A 17,813-nucleotide genomic window follows, 5' to 3' on the forward strand; every position below is an offset into this window, starting at 1 on the left:
TCCAGAGAGGAAGACCCCACCACTTCTCTAGGCAATCAATTCAATTGCCAAACTGCTCTTACTGTCATAAAGATCCTTCCAGTCTTCAGTTGAAATCTACAATTGGCCTAGTCTTGTCTTCTGGGGCAGCAGAGAACAGGCCTGCCCCCTCTCCTCTGTGACAGCCCTTGAGGGCTTTAAAGAGGGCAATCATGTCACCCCCCCCCCCCCAGTCTTCTCTTCATCAAGATGAACAATCCCAACTCCTTCAACCTTTCTTTCCATGTTTTGTTATCCATGCCTCTTATCATTCTTCTTGCCTTTCTCTGAACCCGCTCCAACTTGTCCATGTTCTTCTTAAAACGAGGCACCCAGAACTGAACGTACTACTCCAGATGAGGCTTGATCAGCGCATAGTGGGACCATTACTTCCCTTCACGTTGAAACTATGCTTCTATTAATGCTGGCTAAAATAGCATTCACTTTCTTTGCTGCAGTATTACGCTGCTGGCTCATGTTCAACTGATGATTAACAAGATCAAATGTAGGAGTGCTGAGCCATGCGCCACTCCCCTCCTCCTCCTGTAATTGTGCATTTGGCTTTTGTGGCCTACATGTGGAGTCTCACTGAATTAATTTCAGCCCAGTTTTCTAGTTTATCAAGGTCCTTTTGACTTCTGTAATACACCTGTAACGCCGAGCTAGACTTGAATGGGTGTTTTCGTCAAAAGTCTCACCATACAAACCATTCCTGACCCATTTGTTGTTGTTGGGATTTTTCTTCCAAAGAAAACTAAGGCCTGTTACAGACAGCCCAAATAAAGCTGCTTCGAGTCACAGTGGAGGTATGGTGTTTCAATGATGCATGCGTCCTAAGACTCCAGAAGTCACACCAAAGCCATGTTCCACTCCTAAGGACTGGAGTGTGGCTTTGGTGTGGCTTCTGGACTCTTAGGACGCATGCATCATTGAAACACCATACCTCCACTGTGACTCGAAGCAGCTTTATTTGGGCTGTCTGTAACAGGCCTAAGTCAATGATTGTAACAGGCTGGCTTGCGTTCAGGCAACTCGGGTGTGACAGAGAGCAACAAAAAACCTCGGTACTTCTTGTGAGCTGGCTGCATCCACACTGCAGAAATAATCTGGTTTCACACCACATCATGGCTCAGTGCTATGGAATTCTGGGAACTGTAGTTTGGCGCCGGGGTGATGCAGCTTGTTGTGGGAAAGCTCAACAAAACTACAGATCTCAGGACTCCACAGCACTGAGCCATGGCAGGTCCAAAACACACTGCAGAAACAACGCACTCTGAGACCGCTTTAGCTGCCCTGGCTCAATGCTAGGGAATTCTGGGGGCAGTAGTTTTGTGAGACATGTAGCCTTCTTTATTAGAGCGCTCTGCTGCCACGATGAACTACAATTCCCAGGAGGATTCCGTAGCACTGAGCCAGGGCAGTTAAAGCGCTCTCAAACTAGATTATTCCTGCGGCGTGTTTTGGCCCGTAGTTAAAATGGTGTCAAACTGGATTATTCCGCCAGTGCAGCTTCGGAAAGTTTGGCAACTTCCAAAAACAGCCCTCGCATTTGACTCAGGCTGCCCAACGAAGTGCCTGATCTGACCAAAGGCGGTTTAGCTTCTGGCTGCGTCGGAGACACGGGTGGGCTGAGCCCTAATCTACCGCATCTCCCTGGTGTTAAAAAAACGACAACAGCCCTCTTTATAACCACAGCACCCGCTCCGGCAGCAACCAGGGCTTCCCTCACTGCGAGGGGTCTTTCAGGCGCCACGGTGGCCACCTTCCATGTAAGGTCCTTCTGGGGAGGGGGCGGGGCGTTGGGGCGCGCGCACTCGGGGAGCGAACAACGCGAACCAATCAGGTGCGGCCTTGAGAGCAACGGCGTTTTGCAGGTGGGGCGCGGTGCGCATGCGCGGCAGTTGGCTTCCTGTGACCCGCGGAGGCTGACGCGTCACATTCCGCCTCGACGCGTCCGGGATCCTCGCAACCAGCGCCGCCGCCGGGAGGATGCGCCGCCGGCCCCTGGCCCGGAGAGGCAGAGCGGGGAGACCATGAAGGAGCGGCCCCCTCGGCTCCTCCTCCTCCTGGCCTCCTGCTTCCTCCTCGGATGCGGATTCCTCAGGTGAGCAGCGCCGGGGGCCTGCCCCGAACCTCCCTCCCTCCCCGACAACCATGGCTGCGTCCGCACTGGGAAATAGCCCGGTTGCATCACTTTACCTGCCTTGGCTCAGGGCTCTGGAAGTCTGGGAGTTGGAGTTTGTGGGCCGTCCAGCCTCTGTTTAAAGGCTTCTAAGGGAGAGTGTTCCACTGTCAGACAGCCCTGACTCTCAGGAAGTTCCTCCTAATGTTGAGCCGGAGTCTCTTTTCCTGTAGCTTGCATCTATTGTTCCAGGTCCTGTTCTCTGGAGCAGCAGAAAACAAGCTTGCTCCCTCCTCAATATGACATCCCTTCAAGTATTTAAACAGGGCTATCATATCACCTTTTAACCTTCTCTTCTCCAGGCTAAACATCCCCAGCTCCCTAAGTCGTTCCTCATAGGGCATGGTTTCCAGACCCTTCGCCATTTTTGTCGCCCTCCTTTGGACACGCTCCAGTTTCTCAACGTCCTTTTTGAATTGTGGCACCCAGAACTGGACACAATATTCCAGGTGGGACCTGACCAAAGCAGAGTAGAGTGGCACTATTACTTCCCTTGATCTAGACACTATACTTCTATTGATGCAGCCTAAAATCGCATTGGCCTTGTTAGCTGCCGCATCGCACTGTTGACTCATGTTCAATTTGTGGTCTACTTGGACTCCCAGATCCTTTTCACACGTACTTTCATTCAGCCAGGTGTCCCACATCCTATATCTGTGCATTTCATTTTCCTGCCCTAAGTTCAGTACCTTACATTTCTCCCTGTTGAAATTCATAGACTCATAGAAGTTTAGAGTTGGAAGAGACCACAAGAGCCATCCAGTCCAGCCCCATTCTGCCATGCAGGAACTCTCCATCAAAGCATCCCCATTGACAGATGGCCATCCAGCCTCTGCTTAAAGACCTCTAAGGAAGGAGGCTCCACCAGTCTCCAAGGGAATGTGTTCCACTGTCAAACTGCCCTTACAAAATTTTATTTTGTTAGTTTTGGCCCAGCTTTCTAATCTATTAAAACCTTCTTGAATTTTGATCCTTGTAAACTCTATGCACATTGGAGACCTGTTGAAATGGTCTACTCTGCAGTCTCCTTTGGATCCTGCTTTGGACTCCACTTTGGGGGAGACATGCTATATAGATACAGTGGACCATTGGTCATTCCTCCCCCCCCCCCCCCACAGAGGGGGAAAATGCAGATGCTTAAACCCCATATTATCCATTGCGTGAGACATCAGTGGCTCTGCAAACATGCCCCACCATTGAAAAATATGGGGCATGGTTGGCCACAGATGGTCCAGTCTACAGATGGTTAGCCCACAAACGTGGCAGACCCATTGAACAGTATTCTTGATTGCTGTGCAGGGGCAGAGGTAGTTTCCAGCAGCTAGAGTTCAGGATACTGTTGCTGTCCTGGTCAGTTTCATGCAATAGGGAGATGTCTTACATAATTGATAGGATTGCTCCTAAGTATCCTCTACATAGGTGCTTTAGGTTCCATGGTTTTCTAAGGGACCTAAAGCAGTCTAGTTCTTTTGTAGACATTTAGGACCTGTACAGACACAACAAAATAAAGCTGTTTCGGGTTACTTTGGGGGTATGGTGTTTAAATGACACACACATCTTAAGAGGCCAGAAGCCATGCCAAATCTGTGCTCTGGTCCTTAGGAATGGAGCGGGGCTTTGGCATGGTTTCTGGCCTCTTAGGATGCATGCATCATTTAACCAGAAAACCTCCAAAGTGACACAAAGCAGTTTTATTTTGGCCTGTCTGTACAGGCCCTTTGTGTGGTCACAAGGAAGATGTGGGACAAAGCAAGATGAACTTGTCATGGGAAGGGAAATATGGTTTAATCAACATCACTGAAACCTGGTGGAATGAGTCTCATGTTTGGAAACCCTGTATGACACCATACTGCTAACAGAACATAGTGAAGACTTAGTATGGCCTGTTACAGACAGCCAAAATAAAGCTGCTTTGAGTCACAGTGGAGGTATGGTGTTTCAATGATGCAAGAGTCCAGAAGCCACACCAAAACCACGCTCCAGTCCTTAGGGCTGGAGCGTGGCTTTGGTGCGACTTCTGGACTCTTAGGACGCATGCATCATTGAAACACCATATCTCCACTGTGACTCGAAGCAGCTTTATTTTGGCTGTCTGTAACAGGCCTATGATTCCTGAAGGTGGTCAGAGAAGAAAGTGCAAAGGTTAGGTTTACATATGAACATTAAGAAAACAAAAATAATGACCACAGATGATTTACAGAACTTTGATGGTGATGACATTGAAATAGTTCAAGATTTTCCATACCTTGGCTCAGTCCTTAACCACAATAGAGAGTGCAGTCAAGAAGAATAGGACTTGGAAGGGCAGCTATGAAGGAATTAGATAATACTCTGGTGGCAAGATGCACCATTGAAAACTAATGTTGTTGTATTTCCCGTTTCTATGTATTGTTGTGAAAGCTGGACAGTGAAGAGAGCTGATAGAAGGAAAATCAACTCATTTGAAATGTGGTTCTAGAGAAGAGTCCTGCGGATATGATGGTTGCCTAAAAAGACCAATAAATGGGTCCTAGAGCAAATCAAGACTGAACTCTCCCTAGAAGCCAGGATGACTAAACTGAGACTGTCATACTTTTGCTATATCATGAGAAGACATGACTCACTAGAAAAGACAATAATGCTTAGGTTTTTTGGGCTATATGGCCATGTTCTAGAAGAGTTTATTCCTGATGTTTAGCCAGCATCTGTGACTGGCATCTTCAGAGAATATTCTCTGAATATGCCAGCTTGGAGGCCATTCATTCATGGGGTCACCATAAGTTGAAGTTGACTTGACAGCAGTTAAGAGCAGCAACAGTAGTAATGGGAGACTTCAACTACCTAATACTTGTTCTAAGTCACACTTTGTCAAGAACATAGAGTCCAAGAAATTCCTCATTTAACTTGGTGACAATTTAATTGTACATAAGATGGAGGAAGCAACAAGTGAATCAACTATCTTGGATTTGGTGCTAAGGAAAAGAGAGGAATTGCTCATAAATAAAAAATAGTGCTCTTACTGGTGAAGATAGAATAAATAAGAAGAGGTAAAGAGTTTGTGAAGGAATAGTTAGCTACTGTAAATGACTTCAGGTCTCCAGAGAGGGATGATCTGCATCCAAGAGTACTAAGGAATGTGCAGACATCAATAATCTTTGAGAATTCTTGGGGAACAGGATTTGTTGCAGCACAGTGGAGGACTGACACATGATGGCCCCACTGTCAAAAAAGAGGACCCAAGCAATTACTGATACGTTGGTTTGATAATAATATCAGAAAAGGTTCTAGAATAGATAATTTAACAGTCAATTTGTTTGTACATAGAAATGTGATGACTGAGAGGCAGTATGGGTTCTCAAAACCATGTCAATCTAATCTGATCTCTTTTAATTAGTATTACAAGTTTGGTAGTTCAGGGGAGTGCTGTGCATGAAATAAATGTTGGTTTCAGTAAGGCTTTTGACAAGCTTCCCCCATGATATTCTTGCAGGCAAACTGGTGAACTGTGGGTAGACAGTGTAACATTTGGGTGGATCCGTAATTGGCGACAGACAGAACTCAGAGGGTACTCTCCAATGGCTGGTTTTCATCCTGGAGGGAATCAACTAGTGGAATGCCTCAAGTTTCTGCTCTTGTCCCAGTGCTGTTCAACGTCGTTATCAATTACTTGGATGATGGAATGGAAGGCATGCTTACCAAATTTGCAGATAACAACAAATATGGGGGGAACAAATATTTCAGAACAGAAGGAACAGGAACAGAATTTAAAATGGTCTTGGTAAATTTGATCTTGGCCAAAACTAACAATCTGAATTTCAATGTAGGAAAATGTAAAGTACTTCCTCTAGATAGGAAAAATGAAGTGCATAAATATAGGATTGGTGGCACCTGGTTTTTAAGCAGTTTGTATGAAAAGAATCTATGGGTCTTAGGAGACCACAAGCTAAGCACAAGTCAGCAGTGTGATGCAGTTGCTAAAAAGGGAATTCTGTGCTACATGAACAGGAGAATAGTGTCCAGTTTGAGGGAAGTATTGATCTCACAGTAGTGATTTCACTTTATTCTGCTTTGGTTAAACCTCATCTGGAATACTCTGTCAGTTCTGGGCACCACAATTGAAGGACCATAGAGTTGGAAAAGGCCACAAGGGCCATCTAGTCCAACCTCCTTACACGCAGAAATAAAGAATCAAAGCACTCCTGACAGATGGCCATCAAGCCTCTGTTTAAAAATCTTCAAAGAAGGAGACTCCACCACACTTGGAGGGATTGCATTCTACTGTCGAACAGCTGTTACTGTCAGGAAGTTCCTCCTAATGTTTAAGTGTACTTTTGTCAAGCCAGGTGTAACCCATCCTATGTTTGCAATTCTTCCCTCCCCCCCCCCCCCCCCAAATGTAGTACTTTTAACATATCTCCCTGTTGAAATTCATTTGGTTAGTTTTGGCCCAGCTTTCTAATCTGTTAAGGTCATTTTGAATACTTATCCTGTCCTCTGGGGTACTGACTGCCCTTCCTAATTTGGTGATATCTGCAAATTTGATAAGCATGCTGCCATCCAAGGCATTGATAAAGATGTTGAATAGCACTGGGCCTAGGACAGAATCCTGTGGTGCCCCGCTAATCATTTCCCTCTGGGATGAAGAGGAGCCATTGGTGCATCCTTTGGATTGAAAGACATCGATAAACTGGAACTTATCCAGAGAAGGATGACAAAGATGATCAGAGGTCTGGAAACCATGGTGGGGGAATGACTTGGGAAGCTGGGTATGTTTAGCTTGGAGAAGAGAAGACTGGGAGGAAATATGATAGCTTTCTTTAAATATCTGCAGGGATGTCAAGTAGATGATGGGGAAAACTTGTTTCCTGCTGCTTCAGAGAGTAGAACACAAACCATTGGGTTCAAATGACAATAAAAGAGGTTTCATCTAAACATTAGGAAGAATTTTTTTTATTATTATAAGAGCTGTTCGACGGGAATAGAGTGCCACAGAGATAATGGTGGGAAGAGTGGAATTTCCTCCTTCAGAAGTCTTTAAACAGAGGCTGGATGGACATCTATCAGGGGTATGTTAGTTGTGTTGAATTAGATTGCTCTTGAGGTCTCTTCCAGCTATAAGGTTCTATGATTATATAAAATTTGATCAGACATAAGTATGACCCATCTTAGGGCCTATTCTCACTGTAAGCATGTCAAAGAAGGTGAGTTCTTCTGCTATTTTTGCATCAAAACAATCTTATCCAGTAGAATTGGATACCTCCTTTACCCTTACGTTTTCAACTGATTGTACAAAGCTGTTGAAATCCTGGATCACGTGTGGGTCCAGTGCAGGATTGGATATGGGTGAACAAAAGGAGGCTCAATTCACACAGGAAAAACATAACAAAGCCCCCCCCCCCCGAAAAGGCTGGGATTAGGATTATAACACTTTCTGGATGGGGTCCTTCTAGAGGACCAGGTTTGCAATTTGGGGGTGCCCTTGGATGCAACATGGCTCCTGAAATGTTAAGGAGCCTTTGTGGTCAAGAGTGCCTTTGCCTATCTTCATCTGGTTTGCTAGCTGTGCTCTTTGCTAGAGAAAACAAATTGGCCATGGTGGTCCATGCCTTGACTTTCTTTCAGTTAGGCTTCTGTAATTCACTCTGTCTGGAACTGCATTTGAAAAGTATTCAGAAGTTACAGTTTATTCAGAATGCAATAGCCAGATGATTGTGTGGTTTGTGCTTTAGGAACCCTATGTCACCATTGTTAAATTGACAACATTGATGGCCAGTTTATTTCTGTGCTAATTCATGGTGATGGTATTGACCTGTAAAGCCCTAAAGGGCTCTGTGCCAGGATATCAGAAAGATTGTCCCTTTCTGTATGAGCTAGTCAATAATCTGATATCTTCAGTAGAGGCTTTGTTGTGTGTCCCAAACATTAAGCTCTTAGGTTAGCAAGAAGAGGGCTTTCTCTGAAGCAGCAATTTGTTTGTGGCTCTTTCCAGCAGTGATATTCAGGCTTGATCCATTCTTGTTGAACTTCCAACAAAATTTGTTTTTCTGCTTGGCCTTTGATGTTTAAAATAGCTTTCTTAACCGTTAATAATCTTTTGAAGAATTTTAAAATGAGTTCTTTATACATCCCAGGAAAAGAAAAATGATTAAGAAATATTTTTTTAATAAGGATCAACATATCCTTATAGCAGGTGAATAGCATTGTGCTAGTGAACGTGTTGAACTTTAGGTGGAGAAACTTAAATTGCAGGAGAAAGTGAACACACATATCCTCAAATAGTGCAAAACTACCAGCTCTGGATTTTTATTTTAAAAGAATTCCTTTTCACAGCAGTCGAAAGAAACTTGTTATGTCAAAATCAGTGAACCTTGTATTTTTAATTTACACATGGAGCAGGTTCTCTGTATAACTGATAATAATTAGCCTTCCACATTTGCAGTGTGTCCAGAGGAGGGCAACGAAAATGGTGAAAGGTCTGGAAACCATAAAGCCCTATGCGGAGAGACTTAGGAAGCTGGGTATGTTTAGCCTAGAGAAGAGGAGGTTAGGAGTTGATAATGTAGCCCTGTTTAAATATTTGAATGGTTGTCATGTTGAGGATGGAGCGAACTTGTTTTCTGCTGCTTTAGAGAATAGGATGCGGAGCAATAGATGCAAGCTACAGGAAAAGAGATTCCACCTAAACATTAGGAGGAACATTCTGACAGTAAGAGTTGTTTGACAGTGGAACAAGCTCCCTCAGAGTATGGTGGAGTTTCCTTCTTTGGAGGTTTTTAAAGAGATGTTGGATGGCCATTTGTCGGAGGTGCTTGTATTGTATATTCCTGCATGGTAGGGGGTTTGGACTGAATGGCCTTTGAGGTCTCTTCCAACTCTGTGATTCTATATGATGCATAAATAGGAATTCAGTTCTAAACAGTGTTCCCGTTGAATCAGCCCCCACCCACCCTACCTCTGTTGTCTTGCTGCTGTTGTGTGCCTTCAAGTGGCTTCTAACTTACGTTAACCATATTACGAGGTTTTCTAGGCAAGTTTGCCAACGGGTTTGCCATTGGCATCCTCTGAGGCGAATAGATTTTTTTATCTTCCTAGCACGGAACATTCTTCTTTTCCAACTTATTTTTCTTTCTGAATAGAAAATATTTACCTGTTTTCATTCCTGTTGTACTTTTCTTGTTCTCAGCACTTTTTCAGAAATGAAGGATCTGAGACTGACATCAGTAACTTCTGTGGTACCTAAGAATGCCGTTCATCTGCCCCTGAAAACTTGAATTCATTTAAGATAGCTCCCAAACTCCTAACTATTCCTGAAGTGTATGTCTGACAACAAACCATTTTTGCTTTTAACATGGCATTGTAAACAGTTTTTTAAAAAGAGAAAATCAAATAGGAATTAATTAGGTAATTTTAAGAGGCTTTTGATGACATGCCTCATAGCATCATGCAACATGTAAATGCAGCTTTCAATCCATTTGTATTAAATGTGGCTCTTACATTATATTTAACAGTTTTCCCAGCTGGCATGTCTCTTGTAAAGAAGGTCCTTCAACTACATATTTGTTTTCACCAAATGAGAACTTTCCCTTGGCAAACATGGATGAGAACATTCAGGAAAAGGTAAGTACATAAAGAACCAGTGGTTTGGCTTTCTTGTAGAATTAAGCACCGTTCTGTAGTTCTAACATGGGATATTATGTAAATAAATAACTTGGCTCACAGAATATTTTGAACACTAATGTTTATTCAGAGATTATATTTAAAGCAGATGCTGCTAAACATACATTCTTGTTAAAACATAAGCAACTGGCAGTGAACTCCCATTCACCCAACATTTCTGACTACTTGTTTTCCTGAAAATCATGTAACAGAAATGAAAAAATTGTGCAAATGTTTCAGGGTAGTAAAAATACAAGAGTATTGTATAAATTACTAATGCTGAACATTTTTTTTCATTTGTAATTTTAATAGAGGCAATACATATTTGAAAAGATTGAAGATTTGCAAAGGCTAACTTAAACAAGCCTAACCAGCAGTTTGGTCAGGGTGGGGAACATGTAGCCCTGCATATATTGCTGTACTGGAACTCCCATTAGCTATAGCCAGTATGCAGAACAACCTCTGGAGGGTTATAAAGCCCCCATTCCAGAGTGAGAAACTTACAGGACAGATGAAAATGTAGTAACAAGGAGAAAGAGAAGTGCTGTGTGAAGTGGGGGACCAGTGAACTTATTGCTATGTAAGTGTCTTAAATGTTACCTGGGATGCCAGACCCTAACGCTATCTGGCCTGCAGATATTAATTTGTTTTTTAAAAAATAGATATGTGCAGGGTATCAGTGTTTGCATAACTTGCTATTTATAACTTTGAAAGTGAAAGATAGTATTATACTGGTATATCTCACTTAATAAAGCCTGTGATAGCACAGCTCTTTTTTACGGAGGTTTTTTTTATCCCTGTCCAGCTCTCCCACTTTTCTTACTTACGTTGTGTCCAGCTGGAAGTTTTTTTAAGCAGCATTAGCACTGGAGGGGTAGTGAAGGAAGGCTGGAGAAATACAGACTTTCAGTAACGGGTTGCAGCAGTTTGTCTTCAGTAAACAGTGCAATAAACAAATCCTGAACAGGGCAAAAGTGGGATTCTACTCTAGACAACAATATTTGCCAGAGCAGCCTGCAAAAGGCAAGGTAAACAGCAGCTTCCTTCAGAATCTTTTACTGAGCATGCATTACCAACAAAAAAGGGGAGAGCAGATAAGCCTGCTTCATCAGCATGTTAGAAAAACTGGTCTATAAGTTTCGCCTCCAAAATGGAAATCATAAGAAGAGCGGTGGCTGATGAAAGAAAGTCATGTCTGGACAGTCTGGATCCATTTTGGAAGAAGTCTTCAAGCGATCTCTAGAAGGTTCAAAATATTTTTGTTTTCTTTATTCAAGGTAGACTTCATCTGGTTGCTTGATTTCACATGTGCATGTTGCTTGGTTTGAATTTATTTAAAAAATAAACCTATTGAACTGCTCTTCCTTTTTCGTGGTGTAGGAACCTATTCCTGTTCTATCCATGTTACTTCTGCATTGAGTACCGATGTTCTTTTAAACCATTAGCCGAGGAACACCAGAAATAAGGGGTACTTGCAGTGTGCATTTCTTAGGATTAGAAACAGTCCATTTCAAAGATGCTGTTTCTAAATAGGATCTGTATTTAAATATATGTTTGTGCTTTTTCTACTAGGAGGAGACTGACAGATCTATTGAAACACTGTCTTTAGAACATATTGATTCTGTCATAAATACTTATCCTGAGGAATCCTCTGTTGACTTCACAAAGCAAAAAGAGGCAAGTCTTGTCACTTATCTATTCTTTTACAAGTGTTTTTATCTTTCATTATATGTACTGTAAGACATAAATTTTTCAGATGTGTCCATGTAAAATTTAATTAATGTAAAGCAAGGTTGCAATATCATCTGGTCAATGAATCAGCCAAACATGTCCTTCAGTTAATCTGACCAACCATCTCCTCCATTAGTTAATCTGACATTATCTCTGTTGTTTTATGCACATACAGTCAGCCCTCCCCATAGGCAGGCTTGCCTTCTGTGGCTTTGAGTTTTTTTTAATATAAATGTATTTTTAATTTATTTTTAACTTTTGTCTGTTTTTAAACCAGTTGTTTAGTATTTTATAGTGTTTTAATGTGTTTTAAAATTTATTTTGATTTTTTGTAACCATTTTAATATGTTATGGAAGCTGCCTTGGGTCCTGGCTTGGGAGAAAGGTAGCATATAAATAAAGTAAATAAATAAATAAATAAATAAATAAATAAATAAATTGTGATTTTGGAGTACATATTAGCTCAGAATGGTGCATAAAATCCCCACATATGGAAATCCCCACATAACTGCCCAGAACCTTTCAGTATCTCCAAATGTCTCTATTTTTATCTGTAATCCTTGTCAAAATAATGACAAGAAGTGATATGAGGTTTTGAGAGGGACCACGAAGGAAAACAAAGGTATTTGGGCCCACTGTGAGGATGGCCTGCAGGAGATCTAGGGAAATAAAAATTAACTCCAGTTCTAAAGTTGCCCACCCCTGCCATTATGTAAACGTATTTCAGTCTTACTTATTTTACTCATACTTGAAGTATTCTTACTAGCAAGTAGCAATGGCAAGTACATTTCTGTACCACTTACTGATGTACTAAGTGGTTTACAAAGTTTCAGCTAATTGCCCCCAACAAATTGGGTACTCATTTTAGTGACCGACAGAAGGATGCCAGGCTGAGTCGGCCCAGAGCCCTAAGCTGGTATTGAACTCACAGCCTTGTGGTTTGTGAGTGAGTGGCTGCAGTACAAGCATTTAACCAAAAGAAAGAAGCCATTGAAGAAGATAACACTTGGAATTCATGACTGCAAAAATAAAAGCTAAAGTTTTTCTCAAATTTGTTCAGATTTGATACTGTGTTTCTTCTTCTTTTTTCTCTATGACGTCCTATAGACGGATCTCTTCTGGCAGGCCTTTTCAGACTAGGTTAGATCCATTAAATCCATTAGACTTGCCTCCCCCCTCTATTGACAGCGATATCAAAATTGATTGATGCCATTGACCCGTTTCCCCCCTCCTCTAGAGGAAGACTCATTTCTTGCACTAATCTGCCCGAAATTTTAGTGTATTCCTATTGGACAGTTTTAAATGTTTTGATGTTCAATCTCTTTTTATGGGATGATCACTATTTTTATGATTGGGGGAGGGTTGGGGTTTGAGGTTTTTGAAATTGTAATTTTTAATTGTTTGATGTTTTATTTATGCTGCTGGAATCCGTTTTGATTCCTTTGTGAAAAAGCGGAATACAAATAAATGTTGTTGTCGTTATTTAAGTGCTGCTCTTTTACACAGCAAAATAGAATCCTCTGGAATTGAGGGATTACATTATCTTTTGGACATTCTTACTTTTTGTTTTTGTTTTTGAAATATGTGTGTGTGGGTGTCTCTATCCACAAGGATGTGGGAAATATGGTACAAAACACGGTGCAGATATAATCCAGTTCAAGATTGCCATTGTATTTAATGGGATTTGAACATCCATGAATTTTGGTATCCAGGGGGGTGGATACCAAGGGCCCACTATAGATTTGCGTGAACAAGGAACTGTAAGATTCATAGTCTTACCCCATAGATCCAAAACACACTGCAGAAATTGAGATCACTTTAACTGTTCTGGCTCAGTGCTAGGCAATTCTGGGAATTGTAGTTTTGTGAAATATTTAACTTTCTCTGTCAGAGACCTCTGGTGCCACAATAAACTATAATTCCCAAGATTCCCTAGCACTGAGCCAGGGCAGTTAAAGCGGTCTAAAACTGGATTATTTCTGCACTGTGTTTTGGACCTATGACTCCCTTCTATGTTTCTCTGTGTGTTTCTCTCTGTGTATATGTCTGTATTTGTGAGAGAGCACATGGGAATGTTCCTTTCTTATACTTTAAGTTATAAAATGGAAATTCTGCAAAAGCTGCCAACACCAGAACTGACTCCACAGTTTTCAATTACTTTTTAACAGGTTATAGATATGGGGAAGTTAAAAACAGTGGAAGCTGATGGACAGTCTTCAGTGGATTTGAGTGAAGCTTCATTTAGTACATCTGGTATTTCTGAAAGTACTTTCAGCATGCCTACCTCAGAGATCTCATCAGTTCCTCAGCCCAGGTAAGCCTTTCCGATTTATACATTAAAAAACATTTTTCCTTTCATCTGCTCTCACTGAGGCTAAGAATTAATATGTATAGATATTTTGTAGCATCTTTGAGACTACAAATATAGTCAGTTTTGTCCATTTTGTGTTTCGTCTATTTTATGGTACACATATATCTCAGTTAAACCCTCTGACAGCTCATTTTTACAAAGCCTTTTACACTCCCAGCCCCTTCCTCTTTACCTTTTCACTATTTGTCTAGTTAGATTCTTTTAACATCATCAGCATTGGCAGAAGAGTAAAGGATGACAGGAGAAACACAAATTTTTGGTGTTGGGTTGGAGCCGCATGTTTATAGAAGACAATGCAGTAAAGCAGGGGTAGGCAACCTTTTTGAGCTGGGGGCCGGGTTGCTGTCCCTCAGACAACTGGGGGGCCGAACTCAAAATGGCGCCCAGAGCAGCGCGGAAGCTGCGGCGGGGGCGGCAATCGGCGGCAGGACCAGGCTGGGGCCAGTCCCAAGGCCTCGCCGGGCCGGATCTGGCCCGCGGGCCATAGGTTGCCGACCCCTGCAGTAAAACTTTGACAGGAAAAATGGGCTTCTACTCTTGCTTATCCTATTGAGGTTGTGTGTCCAAAGGAGGGCAACTATAATGGAGAAGGGTCTTGAAACCATGCCCTATGAGGAACTTCTTAGGGAGCTGGGGATGTTTAGTCTGGAGAAGAGACAGTTAAGTGGTGATCTGATAGCCCTGTTTAAATATTTGAAGGGATGTCATATTGAGGAGGGTGCACATGCCAATCCCGTCCCTTTCCAGGATGGAGAGCTGCCTTTTTCTCCAAGTAGCTTACTGCCTTGGGAAGGGGTTTGGGGAAAAGAATCCCCCACCCTTTTCCAAGGCAGGGAGCTGCCTGGAGAAAGACAGCACTCTTACCTTGGAAAGGGTTTGGGGGAAAAATAATCCCCCACTGTTTTCCAATACAGAGAGCTGTCTCTTTCCCTAAGCAGCTCTCTGCCTTGAGAAGGGGTTTGGGGGAAATAATCCCCTAACCTTTTCTAGGACAGGGTGGGGAAAGACTTCTATCTTGACTTGGGAAGGGATTTGGGGAAAGCTAACACGCCCTCCTTCCTGCCGCTCCAAGGCTTCAGAGAGCTCCCTGGAGCTCCATGAAGCCTTGGAAGGGGGGCCACGAATATGTGCTCCCCTGCACTTTCAGTGCTTCAGAGAGCTTGCTAAAGCCATTTGAGACTTCAGAAGGGAGATGGGGTACACATGCGCACACTGCTCTTACCCCAGCTGCTTTATTCACTAATTTTGACTTTCGTGGGGGGGTCTTGTGCCCTTAACGCCCATGAATGTCAAGGGTAGACTGTATTGTAATTGAGATCTAATTGCAACCTGGATGATCCAGACAGAAAGGAAAGGGATCAAGAGGACAGGTTGTCTTCCTTACTTGACCCAGCAGCTTGTCCGCATCAGCAGTACTCACCATTTGGAAATAATTTAACTAATACATGGCTTTAGGATAACCTTCCTCAATCAGATACATTCCAAATGTGTGGAACTAACAATTACTCCATCATCTTCAGCCAGCATTGTTGTACTGATTAGACTTATCTGAGTTGCAGTGCAGCATATTTGGAGAGTGCTAGAATGGGGAAAGCTGACAAAGCAACTTGCTATTTTGTATTGTGCCATTTGTTGCCAGAAGTGGAATATGGCATACCTGTTGCTCCTCTCACTCCCCACCTCACCCTACCCTTCTGGGCCTCCAGCTGCCTGCCATGCAAGCAAAATTATGTTCCTCCTCTTCCGCTCTCCCAGGCCTTTAGCTGTCTCTGGGGATGTCCCGCCCCCAGATGGCAGAAGCCACACCCTCTGAAGTTCCATCCCCAGCATCCAAGTATTTTTCCTCTTTTTTCCCCTTTTTGAATATAGGGACAACACTTGCCCTCCTCAAGTCTGCTGGGACTTCACCTGTTCTCTAGGAGTTCTCAAAGATCATTGCCAATGGCTCCGATATTACATTTGCCAGTTCTTTTTATACTCTTGGATGTAGTTCATCTGGTCCTGGAGACTTATATTCATTTAGATTAACAAGGTATTCCTGTACTATCTCTTTGCTTATTCTATGATGAAATTTCCCTATTCTGTCCTCTGCTTCATTATCCTCAGGTTGAGCACCCTTTTCCTTTTCTGAGAACATAGAGGCAAAGAAGGTGTTGAGTATTTCTACCTTTTCTCTGTCCCCTGTTAGCATTTTGCGATCTTCTCCACGCAGTGGCTCTAACATTTCCTTTTTCTTCCTTTTACTATGGACATATCCATAAAAGCCCTTTTATTGTTCTTAACCTCTCTAGCAAGCCTGAGTTCATTCTGTGCTTTGGCTTTTCTGACTTTACCCCTACTCAGGCTAGCTATTTGTTTGAATTCCCCTTTGGAGATTTCCCCATTTTTCCATTTCTTATAGATGTTCTGCTTAAAAGCTCAGTTGAAAGTTCCTTAGGCATCCATTCTGGTTTCTTGAGACACCTCCCATTTTTCTTCCTCACTGGAACTGTTTGAAATTGTACCCTCAGTATCCCCCTTTTGAGAAATTCCCATCCATTCTGAACTCCCTTCTCTTTTAGTATTCCTGACCATGGGATCACCTTCTCTTTTAGTATTCCTGACCATGGGATCACCCACAGTATTCCTCTAAGTTTACTGAAATCAGCGCTCCTAAAGTCTAGAATGCGTGTCTGACTATGTGTGGCTTCTCCTTTCTACTGTATAACAAACTCCAGGAGAACATGGTCATTTCCATCTAATGATCCCACCACTTGCACCTCATTTACCAAGTCATCGTTGTTGGTTAGGATCAGACTTAAAATAGCTGACACCCAGGTTGTCTCTACCACCTTTTGGAAAATGAAATTGTCTTCGAGGCAAGTGAGGAATTTGTTAGACTTTGAGGATTTTGCTGAGTTTGAATTCCAGCAAATATCAAGATAGTTGAAGTCACCCATCACTACTACATCTCTCTCTTCTGAGTGTGTTCTAGAAAGGCGTCATCAAATCACTGGTGTAAATATCTCTGATATATAGTGCTATTCCTCCTCCTTTCCTATTTGGCCTATTTCTCTTAAAAAGGTTATACCCCTTTATTTCTGAGACTCATCCCACCAGGTTTCAGTGATGCCTATTATATCATATTAGCTTTGTTGTACTAGGAGTTCGAGTTCATCTTGATTATTTCCAATGCTCTGTGCATTAGTGTAGAGACATTGCAGACCATGGGTCCTCTTTACTTGCTTGCCTGTGCAAGTTTTTTTGCCTCCCACTGTTGGGTCCTTGCACTATTTGTCTTGTTTCCTCTATGTCAGTTTGACTATTTTCTCCATCCCTTTCGCCTTCCATAATATTGTCTCCCTCCCCCATGGACCTCCTGATCAAATGCTTGAGACTGTTGGCAAAAAGATTTCTTCCAACTGGTGTGAGACCCATCCGTTGCCAGAAGTCCCCCTTTATGGAACTGCACCCCATGATCAAAGAATCCAAATCGTTCCTGGCGGCACCATCTGCAGAGCCAGTTGTTTGCATCTGCTGTTTTCCTCTCCCTTCCTGGACTATATCCTTCACTGGCAGAAGAGACGAGATGACAACTTGTGCATCCATTTCTTTCAGCTTCCTACCAAGAGCCTCGTAATCCCTTTGTGAGACTTGAGTATTCTAATCCAAACATCAACAACGGCTATTGTAAAACAAAAATTTATTGTAGAGAAAGTAGAAATACACTGGATCACGTTTTTGCTGAATCTGAAGAACTCCAAAGAGAAACCTCACTTTAAAACCCCGGCCCCCACCTTTTTTTCCTGTTCAGCCCAGATAGTTCCTCCCAACTCACCCCCTTTCACCACAGAGGAGGGAATTCTACATCAAAGCAGTCCTAACAAAAACACCATT

The 17,813-nt window shown here is 42.6% G+C and overlaps 1 protein-coding gene across 4 annotated transcripts in view; it reads left to right on the plus strand.

Moving 5' to 3' along the window:
* Nucleotides 1–1,942: 1,942 nt before the first annotated feature.
* The window catches only part of LOC149316709 (SUN domain-containing ossification factor-like), an 89,230-nt gene continuing 73,359 nt past the window's right edge, over nucleotides 1,943–17,813 (plus strand). For 3 of the 4 annotated variants that reach the window (XM_089516078.1, XM_089516080.1, XM_089516079.1), the window contains exons 1-4: nucleotides 1,957–2,122; nucleotides 9,688–9,796; nucleotides 11,408–11,512; nucleotides 13,735–13,880. In XM_089516078.1, coding sequence (XP_089372204.1) covers nucleotides 2,052–2,122; nucleotides 9,688–9,796; nucleotides 11,408–11,512; nucleotides 13,735–13,880 — 431 coding nt within the window. In that variant the 5' untranslated portion in view covers nucleotides 1,957–2,051. Of the gene's footprint in view, nucleotides 2,123–9,687; nucleotides 9,797–11,407; nucleotides 11,513–13,734; nucleotides 13,881–17,813 lie in introns of all 4 variants that reach the window. The other variant, XM_089516081.1, reaches the window with a different exon arrangement.

Source organism: Sceloporus occidentalis, unplaced genomic scaffold (genome assembly GCF_023333645.1).
Source record: "Sceloporus occidentalis isolate IW3139 unplaced genomic scaffold, rSceOcc1.0.p SCAF_3, whole genome shotgun sequence".
Taxonomy (NCBI): domain Eukaryota; kingdom Metazoa; phylum Chordata; class Lepidosauria; order Squamata; family Phrynosomatidae; genus Sceloporus; species Sceloporus occidentalis.